Genomic DNA, 14049 nt, shown 5'->3' with positions numbered 1-14049 from the left:
TGCCGCAATTGACTCAGTCTCTCTTTACTGGCAAAATGTTGCCTTTCTACTCTGTTTGTGGGAAGAATTGTAGCCAAGATTAGTGTTTATATTCCTAAAGTTCAGGCAGCTCGCAAACTGATGCTCTGATTACAGCATCTGTGTGTGTGTGTGTGTGTATATATATATTCCCCCAGCTTCCCACAACAGATACAAAATGATTTTGAATGCATAAGCAGAGGAGAAGTAGTCACGTGACGCACATGCCAAGCTGAATAAATGATAGGAGGCGAACTGGTGACGGTGTGAAATAAGGACATCTGTATTGCATCAAGTATGTGTTTGCTCTAATTGTAATTGACCTTTTTCTACTTGAGCTTTTGTGCGTTTCTCCCTGCACACGTTGCACCGTTGCTGCATTAAACTCATCACCATGCCAACTAACTTGCTCACCTGCGGGAACATCACAAATCGCAGTGATCCATGGCATGTCGAGCATCCTGCTGTTTAAAGACTCCTGGTGATGCTGAAGACGTTGTCTTTGCTGCCCCCTGCTGACTCCAGAGCAGCATGATTTGTTTTCTTGTTTGTCTTTTACAAACTGTCAACTGAAGCCAAGAAAAACAGTGGTAATATTTATTTTTTGTATTCAAATTCTGGCATTTTGACTGTGTGATCACGTGGTCTAGACCCGGCGTGACGGCAATGCACCACTGAAATCATGCCAGCCACTTTCGCTGATATGAATGATGATGAATTAGCCTCCAGCTGTAACTGAAGCTCTCATGTTTTGAAGTTTTCTAAGAGAATTGTTGAGTAAACGCTGCCACACCCACTGTCTCCGTCTCTGTCTCCGTCTCCGTCTCTGTCTCCGAGGCTGCCAAAGTGCACAACTCTCCTTCACCTCGCCGGCGTTTGTCAACACTTGTCAGTCAGGTCTCTTGTTCTGGTTCTTTATTCTCTCACTATGGCTTATTAGAGAAATCTGATCCAGGCTCAGCAGTGAGCTCTTGTTTGTGTTAGGTTTTATTGCCGTGTGCTGTTGCCAAAAATGTATTTTACACAACAGTGAGGCATTGTTCTGTTATATATAAAGGGGACTCACAAGGGATATACATAATAAATGGAAATTCCGAAAGACGCCTTGTGTTAACATGTCAGGCTACGCCGAGTTAACACTGATGACATCATTATGACATAATGTCCTACCAACCTCATGCAACGTTTACGGTCATTTAAGGTTTTCCCCCCCAATAAGGATCAACTCACCACCGTGATATTTGTCAAACGTTTTTTATTTTTAATATGAAAATGTACAGAAAGACAGCAGACACGAAATTCTCGTCGTCACAGATAAACCAACATAAATAAAATGGGTTAAAACTGGAAGTGAGATGTGATGACACCGACACAGCACATGTTAGAGGATGTTTCCTAAAGGGAGCTGCTTGACACAGGAGTGATGAGAGAAACCGATTCAAACTTTTCTTTTGGCCTTCGAGGGTCTGCCAGCTCATCGTTTAATCTGTCTGTGTTTCCTGTCTCTCTGCTTGTGTTGACAGCCTCCAGCAGACCCGACTCAGCGGAGGGAAACTCGTGCAGTAAGTCGACCCCAACGCTTCCTCCATCGCGATGTGTCACAACAAGCTGCTGCCTCCTGAACCGCCGAAACCCGCCGCCTCCTTCAGTGACGTGAGTCGCTTAATGCTGCTTTGAGTCGTCACAGTGCATGAAATATAGAACTACAGGTGAGACTCCCCGCCTGATTGACGGGGAGACTAAGTGGATGTTAAACAGCAGGTTATGAGATGAATGCTTTTATAGACGTTTATTACAATATAATACAGTGTTTGAAATAAAAAACAACAACAACACATTGTCAAAAGTTAGATAGAATTGAACGTTTTTGATCAGTCCTCGTGAGCATTCCTGTTTGTGCGCTGAATTCTTTTAGGCTCACTTACAGCAAAAGTTTATTTGTCCTTTTTTAAAAGTCAAGACAACACCTCAGTTGCCTTTCCCCATGAGCTGCTCCGTGAACAGCTTCTTCAGCTGAGCCACCTCCTCGCTCAGAGAGTTGAGCTTGGTCTTCAGGTGAGTGTTCTCGTGCTTGTACTGGACCTCGGTGTGTCCTTGCGCGGGGGGAGGAGGCGGGAGGCCGTAGCCGCCGGCCGAGGCGTTGTATTGAGGGGACTGTCTCCCTTTCCTGCCTTCCTCCCCGTCCAGCTGCTGGAGCCAGGAGCAGTGCCCTGTTGTGGTTTCACCTCCACCCAGTCCTTTAGGGGCCTCTCTCGATACATCCCGTCCTGCTGTGGAGAGCGTGGGGCTGCATCTGGCGGCGTTGCCGTCCCCCGCCGTGTCAAACATGTCCCCGCTGCCGGGCGTCTTGAAACGTAGCTTGTGAGGGAGGTTTTTTATCACCTCGGTGTGGTAGGTGTGAGGAGGGGAGGTGTGGGGCTCGTAGCACAGCTCCTCTGCCCTCTGTGGCGACAGCTTGCCGTGGTCGCTGAGCCGGTCTTCAAAGAAGATCGGACTGCCCACGCTGGAGCCGTCTGGCGTGGAGAACCCAGAGTCCTCCGACAGGTTCCCGGCATCCCTGGAGGCCCTGGAGCTCAGCTGGCCTGTCTGGTTGTTGCTATGAGAGGCGGAGGAATCCCCTCTGTGGAGGTAATAGTGCGGGGTCAGGGTCTGAGCGCTGTGGTTCGGAGCTGTGGTGAGGGGCAGAATAGGGGCGTTGGACGGGTCTTTGACCAGGCCAAAGCGGAACTTCAGAGCCAACAGCTCGGCCCTGAGACGAGCGTTTTCCTCCAGCAGAGCCAGAACCCGGGTCTCCAGGACCATGTCGTTGACGCGGCGCTTCTCCCGCGAGCGCTTGGCGGCCTCGTTGTTCTTCCTCCTCTTGTCCCAGTAGCCCTCGTCCTTCTTGTCGACGGGGATGAACTCCCGCTTGCGCCGGATGCTGGAGGAAGGGCTCTCCTTGCGTTTGACGGCGGAGGAGCGACCCAGCAGGGAGCGGGCCAGCAGGCTGCTGGAGGTCAGGATGGACACGGCTTCGTCTGTGAAGGACATGGCTCCTTCTCCTCCACTCCCACCGGGACTCACGGGGGACTCGGTCTCGTTCTGCTGGACCCTCATCTGCTGGGGCTCTTCTTCATACATGACTCCTGTCGGGTAGATGAGTCTCTCCTCGCTGAGCGCTCTGGACTGAAGATGCAGCAACAGTGCCTCCTAGTGGTCAAACTGAAAGAGGGACACCAGAAGAGGGATTTAGAGGTTACGCAAGAGCCATTACAACACAGTGTTATGTAACCCCATTACATTATCGACTTGCACCATAACCTTGCCAGCCTCATTATGTGTTCAATTCGCGCGTTGTCAACACAAAAGTAATCAACAGCAGACCTTTAGCATCACTAAAAGCTCCCGGCTCCATTTGTACACACAAGAGGGAATAAACGCTGACCGCAATGGGACACGAACCCATGAATATTAGAACTATGGGGCACTTTAACGTTCATCTTTAGGAGCGTTTTCTTCTTCCTCATCATGACCTATATGTGTCATCGTCCGCGCGCGGGCGGTTTCCGGTCCGCCGGGTTTTATTCGCCTCATCAGCACTGACCCACATGCGTGACGGGAACACGCTGATCTCCCGTCGGTTGCTCGTACTTATCTAATCTGACCTCACTCCGCTCGGCGGCAGCATCGCCGGCATCCGAGTCCGAACTAAAGGCGCAAACTTGCTGCAGCCTTGTTTAAGTCGAGGGGATCGACCAACAGCGGACCAAACGTTTAAAGTTATTCCCAACACAGCGTTGAAATCACAACAAGGGTTCAAAACGCCACGAAAGCAGCTCTAAGAATATCACGGGAACTATTTGTTTGGATTTCAAGTCCCGAGGGAACGTTTATTCAAGCGCGTCGTCTTTTCACGTTACTGTATTTAAATAGCGAAACATGTCCATAATAATAATAATAATAATAATAATAATAATAATAATAATAATAATAATAATAATAATAAACACAGAGCGGGTAAAAGCTCACTTCACATAATAAGAATGTTACCTGAGAATAAGGTTCGCGTTGAGGCTCTAAGCGTCTCCGTCTCTCCGTCTCCCGGCTTCTCACTGCGGATCCAGCCGGCAGCTGTTACTTGATATTACGATGGCGCACCTCCACTCTGCTCCACTTGGACTCGCGGCTCCTATTTGTAACGTCGAGTTCAGCTCGGGACGTTCCCTATCCTCGCATGAACCAGCGGGGGGGGCCTTTTTGTGCTCGCCTATCTGGGACCGCCTCCCTCTGTGTGACACCCCAACCCAGGCATCATCATCACCAGCACCATCATCATCATCTGACCTCCCAAGCCCCGCCCCCTGTGACAGCATAACCCCCCTCATAACAATTAGGTAATGTTGCTCGCCTTTCTCTTTCCGGCGTACAGACTCTGTCATTTATCCGCCACTATACGTTCTAAATCCAGCGGTCAACAACAACGCCACCGTGTCGTTTTCCTATCGGCTCCATGCCTTTCTGTCTCGTTTCAGCCACACAGTGACTCATGTGCTATGCTTCTCAGGAAACAATGGGTTTTCTTATGTTGCATGTTTTTATTTTATATTATATATTATATCATATAGACTTATTTATATTTAAATAAGTCTATTTTGTAGCTGAGAGGCAGACTGTATGAGAGAGACAAATGTTACATCACAGTGTAGGCAGACACTGACATAACATCTTTGTGTGCGAGTAACTGGCAAACTAAAGGAGGTTTTCAGTTTAAAAAAACATGCATTAGTCAGGTGTTCGAGGCCAGTTTGTGACGAACAGAAGGGACTACTTTAATACATATTTGGGTTTATGAAGGTCAGAAGGAAAGTGAAATATAAAGGGAAAGGTTGGTTTTTTGTAACGCGTACACGTATAGCAGTGGAGTATTGTTTTTAGCACAGGACTCAGCGGTGGCAGGGTGCACACACATTGCACAGACAGTTGCACTAACAGGCTAATCCGGTATGTAGGGTATGTGTGTCACAAGCAGGTTTGAGGAATGTATTTTTTTCAGGATGTGAGCGTCCCTCTTGAACTCTGCCTCTGTTTCTCTACAGTTCGAGCCATATTAGATCTATCAGGAGAGCTCGCTAGGTATTTACCGCAACACTGGCTCCTTTATCAGGAATCTACAAGTCTTCAAGGCAACACAAAGGCTGATTCTTGTCGTGAGGGCGGGGCGAAGCGGCAGGGAGATGTGGTGATAGAAAGGAACAGGTGTTTTCTTCGTTGATAAGGTTTTAACAATTATAATAACACCAACATTTTTAGTCAGATGGTCGAGCTGAAGCAGCATTTCGTGTGATCGGGCCTCTGTAGTTGCGTCGGGAAGATCATAAACACATATGTATGTCAGGCAGCCGAGGACACGTGTGCCGTGAGCGAGAGCTGCACGAGGTCTCCCTTGAACTCCGTCTTTAACCGTGAACAGGAGACAATGAACTGCACGGAGCACATGGTATCACGTATGTAAACCCCCTGAGCAAACACGCTCAGGGCGAGCGTGGCCCCTCGGGGCCCCTCGGCCCCTTTACTGCACCTTTGGCTTCCGAGACCGAAGTGCAGCAGCTGCTCCAAACGAGACGCCGTTAACCTTCCACGTTAGCTGTGCGTCGTCGAAAACATGGCTGTGGTTGAATTGGTTGATTTGTGTCAGTTATGACAGTAATACGAGGTTTGTCAGTGCAATGCTTGGAGTTAAAGATTAAAGGAATAGTCTGAAATTATGGGAAATATACGTTGCTTGATTGATGCTATTGGAGTTCTAACTAACAGCTTAGCTCAAAGCTAACAAAATCCACTTAACCTCTAAATGCACAAGTGAACATGTTGTATCTCATTTGTTGAATCCAAATCCAAACGGCTGGTTGGGAAATTACATTAGTAGAGCGTCGGCTTTGTAAGCCACTTGCACCTGTGGGTGTCATAATCCAAAAGATGTCCTTTCATGTAACCAGATGAAGGAAGATGAGGATTTAATGAACTTAATAAAGGACTGGTTCTGTCTGTTGGACATATGAAATAACTAAAATCACATCCATAAATTCACCTTTTTATTGAGAAATCCCCGCCTCTACGTCATTTAACACCAGTGTAAAGATGGGTTTTAGATGATGGAGTGCTTCCCAGCTGTAACCGAGTCCAGGTCGGCGTGGGGGAGAATACAAAAAGCGGGAGGTTTAATGAGACGATCCTTCCTTTGCAAAATGGCAATATCCGTTTGATTCATGCAACAGGAAGTGAGTTACACCGTACATCTGGTTAACAGATCAGCTTTTGAAATGTGCGTATCACACATCTACTTGAGAAACTCTTTGGAAGTGAACAACAGAACCCCCAAAAAATCCTGTTGGAAGGAAAAAGGTATTACAGAATGACTTTTTCATGATTTGTTTGGTAAGATGTTCAAATCGATACAGTAAGTTCTGCGGCTCCTGGATTCTTTTATCTCTAGTGGGGAAACACTTCATTGCACTGACCACTCTGTTTTTCTCACAGATGCGTTGCCTAAGACGGTCAGTATCAGCAAGTCGGTCAGGAGTGTGTCGCAACTGGGTGAGCAGCAAAACAACATAAAGAGAGGAGGAACCACAGGAGTTCAACGAGTTTGAGCTGAATTCTTGACATTCTAGTGCAGCCTCTTATGGAAGCGGCTCACCTTGTAACTTTGACCTGAGGGGGCGAGGGCGGGGGGGGCATGTTGCCTCAACTGAAAAACATCTCATGTCTCAGGGGAGCTTAACTAATATTTACAGGAGGACGTTCGGTCTCTGCCTGGAGTTGAAACCTGAACAGTGCACACAAAATAAAAAGGTATCATTTACAAGGAAGTCAGATTCAGCGGGACACGCTGTGTAAACAAACATTTATTTATAGAAAGGTAGAGGAGGAAAAGGCTCGTTCATTTCCTAAAAGTGCTGTTTTTTCCCTCAAGACGTCACACATACATGAGATTGAGGCAGTTGCGTGTGCTGTGGGATGGAGATGTCCAGTTTCTACATGAATAACTTTGTCAACGTGTTGAAGCAGCATGCATTAAGAGTTCGGAGGGTGGTTTTCTAACTGGAATGAGTTGCTCTTGGCTGCCATAGTTGGCTTTCTTCTTCCTGTCAACTGTCAATCGCCGTGGCGACGGCCTCTGCAGATTTCCACACAGCGTGCACCACGACACATTTAAGTGAAGTCACGTTCTCAGAACTCTGAAATCACGTTCTCAGAACTCTGAAATCACGTTCTCAGAACTGTCAGTTAATAAAAATAAAAAAAACGTTCCTCAACAGTTACTAGAAATCTACAGCACATGCACGTCTTCTGTTCCATATCAGCGTCAGTGTATCTGAGTGATGCTTGTAAAACAATGGAGGAGGTTGTAAAAAACATGGGATTCCCAGAAGAAATGATCTGCCAGTAAACCCGAACAGAATGAGACTTTGCAGCCACACACACACACACACACACACACACACACACACACACACACTCTATCATTTTTACATCCCCGTCTTTCTTCATAATTCATCGGCTCTGGGAGTCGCAGCAGTGGCGGTGTAGCAGGACATAAATATCCGGGCCCGCTCTCTCGCCAAGTGGGTGGCACAGACGAGACTCACGGCGAGGGCTGTTTACACCAGCTGACCGGCTTTCACGAAGGCGGCCGCTGCGAGTCAGACAGATGAGCTGCGAGGTGTTAGCCCAAGTCGACGATGAAAAGCATGTTACGTAAAGGGCCCCGCAGGAGGCGGCGGAGGACGAGCTGAAAATACACTCCAGAACTAGACCACAGGGGGAGTCCGAGCAGGAGGACGGGGGGGAGGGGGGAGGCTGTCACTCCGCTGACACAGATCGCTGTGGCAGGAAGAAGGTCACGGATAACCATTGATCCCCTTTCAGCTGAGAGTCACACCAGCATCACAGTCTCTTATTGCACACCTTCATACTTCATCCCCTCTGTCCCCGTTCAGCTGGACGTGAGGAAATCGTTCCCTGTGTTTGCCTCATTATGGCGTCGGGAAGAAAATCCCTCTGCAGTGACACGGTGTGCCGCACCAGCACACTGTGTCATCCAGCTCCGTGCCAGCTTGGCCTCGTTTCATCGCTATGTAACGCCGTCTCATGTGGTAACACTCTGTGCTAGCCGAGCACGATTACGCAAGAGGCGCTGCCGCTAATATTAGACATTAACAAATGGAGAGTCATGGCGAACACGTCTTGTTTCAGAGCCCTGCACATGTTTACCACATCTCCTCCTCTTCCCTTTTAGCTCTTTCTAAAGCACACGTTGCGTTCTATACGCAGCCCTCTTGCGACATGTTGTGTCCCTTTTTACACTAATGGTGGAGGAGCCTCCTGATGTAGCCAGCGGACCGCCGGGCCTCCACTTGCTTTTCAGCTCACTGCTCATTATTTACGGTCCTATAACGACTCGGGACGTGACGTTGCAAGCTAATTTTAAACCGATATCATGTTTCCTGACTGTTCACCTGCATGCAGACGAAGCCTCCAAGGTGATTGCTCAATAATACTCTGACGAAAAACAGACACCCGAACCCTTCTGATACCAGCATCTTGTCCTGTTGCCTGCAGGCATCTGTTTATGAGATTATCTGTTGCAAATCGTTCTTTGGAAAATAAGCTTATTGCGGAATTTAGATGAGAAGATCCATACCACTCTAATCTGTCAATGTGGCCTTGTTAATCAGCAACCGGTTAGCCTAGCGTAGCACAAAGGGAGGAAAAATTAGTTGTTTTTTCTGGATGAAACAAACGAGGTGATGTTGGGACTTTGTGTTGACTCTGGAAATTATGAGCGTATTCTAGTCCAGCTCAGTGTGTTAAGTGTCCTGAGATGATTTCTGTGGTCAATTAACCTGTTAATTAGTGACTGTACTTTAAAGGTGCTGCGTGAGAAGATTTTGTCACTTTTGGACTAACCAGGCTAACTGTTTCCCCCTATTTCCAGTCTCTATGCTAAGCTACGCTAATGGGAAGTGAGGTTTGAGCTGAGGCTTCATATTCGAGACATGAGTGTTTGTCAATTTTCTTTGCGATTCATGTTGAGTAAGCTTTTTATTTTCCCTCAAAAATCTGCTCTGCCTTGTTTCTAAATGTAAATCTCCAAAAATGTGTAACATCCAAACCACATGGAGCCGTCTTGATGATCCTTTATTTTTTTTGCTCGGCTTTATGTAACAGCGCGTCTATACGGCAGACGCACAGCGGAGCCTCCATCCAGAGCTCATGCACATGAGAGATGTATTGCGGGAGCTATAAATAGGCTGTGACTCAGTTTGTTTGACTTGGGGGGGGGCTGTTTCATAACAAGCGGAGCGTGTGCATATACACGGGTTTATGTTTATTGATCATCTGCTGTCGGTGCGGCCGGTAATCCGCTACGTCAGTCATGACCTCCGTCTCAGCCAGGTGATGTTGTCTTGATCTAGGAGACCTCCCCAGCACCGATCCTGCCGTCTGCTCCCTCATCAGACAAAGATGTCAGACTCGTCTGAGCGCTTTTTGGCCCCCGACACACGTTAGAGGGGAACATTTGGAAATGCACTCAGACCGATTGTGGGGGAGAAGCCAAAAAGCCTCAGACCCGATCTCCTCATGCTTCTATTCTTGGGCTCTGTAATACGTCACGCTGTTTCCAAAGCAACCACTTTTGATCATTTGGGGTGAAGGGGGGAGGGGGGGCTTATGAAATGCTTATAAAACAAAGTACGTATGTTGGAGGGGACTTCACTCGGGGGAACGTGAAGGATTCATCCAAGGGAAATATGTGCAACATGCACACAACTGTAGAATGAAACTTAAGGGTTTAATTGAAAAATAAAATGTTCAAATTGTATTGAAGCACACATAAAAATGACTGGAGGGCTTCGGCAACCAAGAACTGTTGTAATAACTGACTAACTTGACCGGATGGAGTGGAGCAAGTCTCTATGTGACGTAATGATTCTGTTGACCCAGAATTCAGAGCAGCCGAGGCACCCTGATGTCTCTCCGTAAGCCTATTACGCACTGATATGCAAATAAACAAGAACCAAAATAACAAGTTTGCTCTCTTTGCAAAAAAGGGGGACAAAATGTATTGTGGTGATTCTTCAGGTAGCAGCGTTAATGTTTTCTTTGAGCCTTTTCTTTGACTTGGAAAAAAACAATCCATCATTCCCCACAATATCTCTGGATAACACACTCATGGAAACCATAACAAAATGGTGAAAATTGTAGCCACAAACGTGAACAGGGGCATCTCTGTTGCTGTTGACGGACTCGAGGACGACCACATTTTCCAGCCAGCCTACGTTATAAAAATGAATATGAATTGGGTCAGATGACGATGTAGACGGACGTGTTGTGTATGAATCAGGACATTACATCACGCTCGAGTGCTGAAGCCATCTTTGTGATCTAACTAAACCCCCTGCTGTTTCTTTGACCCTCTCCCTCTAGCCATTTTCTCTCTATGTGTAATTTTCATTCAGACCCCAAGACGTAACTCTAACTGCAGCCGAAGCAATCAAAGCCAGGTCATAAAAGTATTTTAGGCAAAGATCTGAGATCAGATTTGGCAGGTCACACGGTGCTTCTTCAGACAAAGCATTTGTTTGTCAGTGTTACAAAAAAAAAAAAATGGAACCGCAGCTACACAACGTTATCGGCATCGATCTGTACACCCGATGAGCAGCATTCATCCCAGGAGGATAGAGGGAGGTTGGTGTTATTGAATAATTAAATTTGAAAACACAGGGTGTATAGAGGAGGAGCGCACGGCTGCAGCCGGTTATGTAAAGCATGCTGTGCGGTTGCATAATCTGTTGGTAATCGGAGGCTAATGCAGATATGCATGGCCCAGTTTCCACCTGGCTCGTTCCAGTGTGATAGTGGCGCGGCGTGATAGTGGCGCGGCGTGCTGAGCGACGTTGTTGAACCTCAGCCATCGCAGCAGTGTTTGAGAGACATTTCCCTCCAAGAGACCATTTATTTTGCTTTTTTTTTTTCTACAGCATGAACGCGGACAGATGTTTCTCTGGCGTGTGTCGTAATGTGTGTGTTCGATAATCTGGCCCTCTGCCGTGACGCCCCGCACGCCACAGGAAGTCATGTCACACGGATTACATGCTAAGCAGACATGCGATATTAGACACAATGCTGTTACGGCCCTTTGTGTGTTTAATCTCTCAGCCTCCAATCACGCTCATGTTTTTGTGATTTGTGATCCTGGTCCTCGCGGCGGATACGGCTTTATGCTGTCGGGACGTAAACAAATATGAAAACATAATGCGAATACGATTAACAGATAATGCCCTCTGAACAGATATCTACCGTACAGTATCAGCGCCCTGCCTCCATTTCATCCTCCAGGTACAAACTGCACTGTTGTAGTTGTTTGCACTGTTAGCTGCTAGCCGCCGGCTCAGGCGTCACCACGTTGAGAGCCTTGTGGAGCTAATGGAGGAGCTGCAGTGATGACGTAATTTTGTAGGCCAACCTGGGAATGAGTTCCCTTCGACAAAAAGCCAGTTTAATATTTCCGTTGGATTATTGCAACAACAAAAAAAGCTTACTATACATTTTGTTCAGCAAGATAATCTAAACAAACACCACTTTTATGATTTTTGAAGCGTGAATACAATCGCCAGGTGTAAAAGCTAACTAAGACAACTAAGCTAAGTCTAGCTAAGCAAGACAACGTGATGTTAGTAACCGTTTCTCTTTCAAAGACGCGTAAAAGCTTCACGTTTCCAGAGAGATTTACTTTAGGATATTATTTTATATCATACCTGAAAATTGCTGAAGCTGACTCATTTCTGGGTTTTAGGACTGCAGCACTCCATAGATCTGCTCTGAATTTCAAGTTGAGCACCTTGAAAGCGATGTCCCTGAGCCCAAGTTTCTATCGAGGACAATAAATCTGTTTCACAGAATCAGCAAGTACTTGGCTCCCAGTCATCAGATTCAGACTTTCTCTCCACTGTCAAAGGCGTTTTCATCAGAGTTGTTGTGCAGTGGCTGATGTTGTACGGCTCTTTTTTATCCATGAATCGATATTGAAGAGGTTTCTTCCGGCTGCACGTCGGAATATGTCTTGAATATGTTTGTACTACCGTTTCTTTTCATTGCTGTATGTAGTACTTTGGCTTTTGAATCTCCGATAATGAATCTCTGTGTGTGTGTGTGTGTGTGTGTGTGTGTGTGTGTGTGTGTGTGTGTGTCAGCTCAGACCTTGTAGGTTGTTTGAAAAAGAGAGTTCAGTTTCTTACATTGTGATGAAACTCTTGCGTGCTGACACTTAACTTTGGGAATGTAATGTCTCTCCTCCCCTCCCCGTTTGGAGCAGCTCCTCCTGTTCTTTCATGGCAGTTAAAATAGTTAATAATAATAATACACAAACATCTTCATTCAACGTCACGCCGCCGTTGTCTTGATCAAAGAAGAAGCAGAAGTTATTATATGAGGCAGGCCTTTTATAACTTGAAGTGGTTCTTGTTGAGTCTCATGCTTCCATGACCAAATAAGGTCAAGTTTACCAAGATCCCTTTTGCTTGAAGAAGCTTGCAGTATCGTTGAAAACGCAGCAGGGCAAGGATGATAGAGGCATAATGATCCTGCACGTGAGTCTGGCAGGATTAAGGATTTATGTCTAAATATTAACGTTCTCCACAGCCAAGATCATGAAACATTCACAAAGATGTCTCCAATGAAAGCAATTTTAGCATAAATTAGGCATCATGCCTAATTTATGCTGAAGATGGGATGGTCGGGCCTGTTTGAGGAACCGCGGGTGAAACCTTCCACAAAAACAAACGCAGTGTACTTTTCCTGACCTCGCATTTGAAAAAAAAAACTTTAATAAGTCTTAACTTAATCCTGATACAGGAAGTAGGCTGGATGTTTTTTTTCTCCTAATGTTTATATAACTTTCCATATGCTTTGATGCCGAAAGACTTGATGGCATTGAAGAAGTAATCTTGCTTATAGACTTCCACAGCAAGAACCATTGGTGACTGGTTATGCTGGTTTCAGCTCACTTATATAGGCTCATGTATTGTCTCTAGTTTGTATCCGACTACCATTCTGTTGATTTGATTTTTCATATGGATCTAATTCCCACCACAGCCCCCAGCACATTGGAAGCTCTCACGGGAAGGCTTCCATTTTTGGTTCAACATTCACCGAGAATGTGATCTTCACTTTTTATGTAACGCAGGCTGCTTCTAATCCCACTGGTGTTCCATACAGTGGATTGAAAGGATTTTGTCGAGAGTCGAGCGAGGATACCGTCATTCCTTTTAAATTCTAAAATAGAATGGGAGGCCGCGGCCACAAGAGATGCAAACCATGCAAAAAGGGGCTTTGAACAGTTGAGAGAGCTTAACCCAAAGTGAATTGCTCCCCTGATGCTCAGAGGCAACCGCACGGCGGCCGAGTGACGGGAAGGAAGCGGAGGAAAGATCACGTTGAAAGGCTTTGTCGCAAAATGATCGATGCAGTCTCTCAGACTGTCTCTGCATCATGACACAAGTGACATCGTTCCAAGCCGGTACTCGGGCAATGATCACTTATAAACGATCAATAATACTTTCAGCGGATTAAAGAGGAAACATCATTCATCTCAGGTTCATGCTTGAGTTTTGTATATTTTCCACTTTAATGTTAAAAAAACGCATTATTTGATACTGAATATACGTGTATTCACAATCTATCTGAACGCCTGTCTCTTTAAGACGCCCTCCTGAAAAAGCCCCGCCTGCTCCGATGGCGAGAAAACAATTATTTTGCTCCATAGTCACCCATTTTTTCACAAGTTACATTCTGTACATTCTGATGGTAAAATGGCATTGTTTGAACAAGCAAATCGGGAGGCTAATTAACTTTCACGAAATGTTGTAATGCTGAATATCGCTGTTAGCTGTTTAAATAGCTAATGTTAGAAAAAATATATATAAATACATCATTTAAAAATAACCCAATCTGCAATATCCCTTCTAAACAACTTCCAATAATTATGAC

At 46.0% G+C, this 14049-nt stretch overlaps 1 protein-coding gene across 2 annotated transcripts; it reads right to left on the bottom strand.

Annotated features, from left to right (window-relative positions):
- Window positions 1–1253: 1253 nt before the first annotated feature.
- On the bottom strand, window positions 1254–4237 carry nfil3-6 (nuclear factor, interleukin 3 regulated, member 6). Of its 2 annotated transcripts, none has more exons than XM_084037721.1 (2): window positions 4048–4237; window positions 1254–3219 (listed from the first exon to the last, which is right to left on the bottom strand). In XM_084037721.1, exon 2 carries the CDS (start codon window positions 3136–3138, stop codon window positions 1987–1989), a length of 1152 nt encoding a protein of 383 aa, XP_083893847.1. In that variant the 5' UTR covers window positions 3139–3219; window positions 4048–4237; the 3' UTR covers window positions 1254–1986. The 2 variants fall into 2 exon arrangements, with proteins under 2 accessions (XP_083893847.1, XP_083893846.1); XM_084037720.1 differs by having other exon boundaries at window positions 1254–3207.
- Window positions 4238–14049: the final 9812 nt, after the last annotated feature.

Source organism: Eutrigla gurnardus (genome assembly GCF_963514095.1).
Source record: "Eutrigla gurnardus genome assembly, chromosome: 20".
Classification (NCBI taxonomy): domain Eukaryota; kingdom Metazoa; phylum Chordata; class Actinopteri; order Perciformes; family Triglidae; genus Eutrigla; species Eutrigla gurnardus.
Note: the sequence above shows the minus strand (reverse complement) of the source record. Positions and strands in the feature narration are given on the sequence as shown.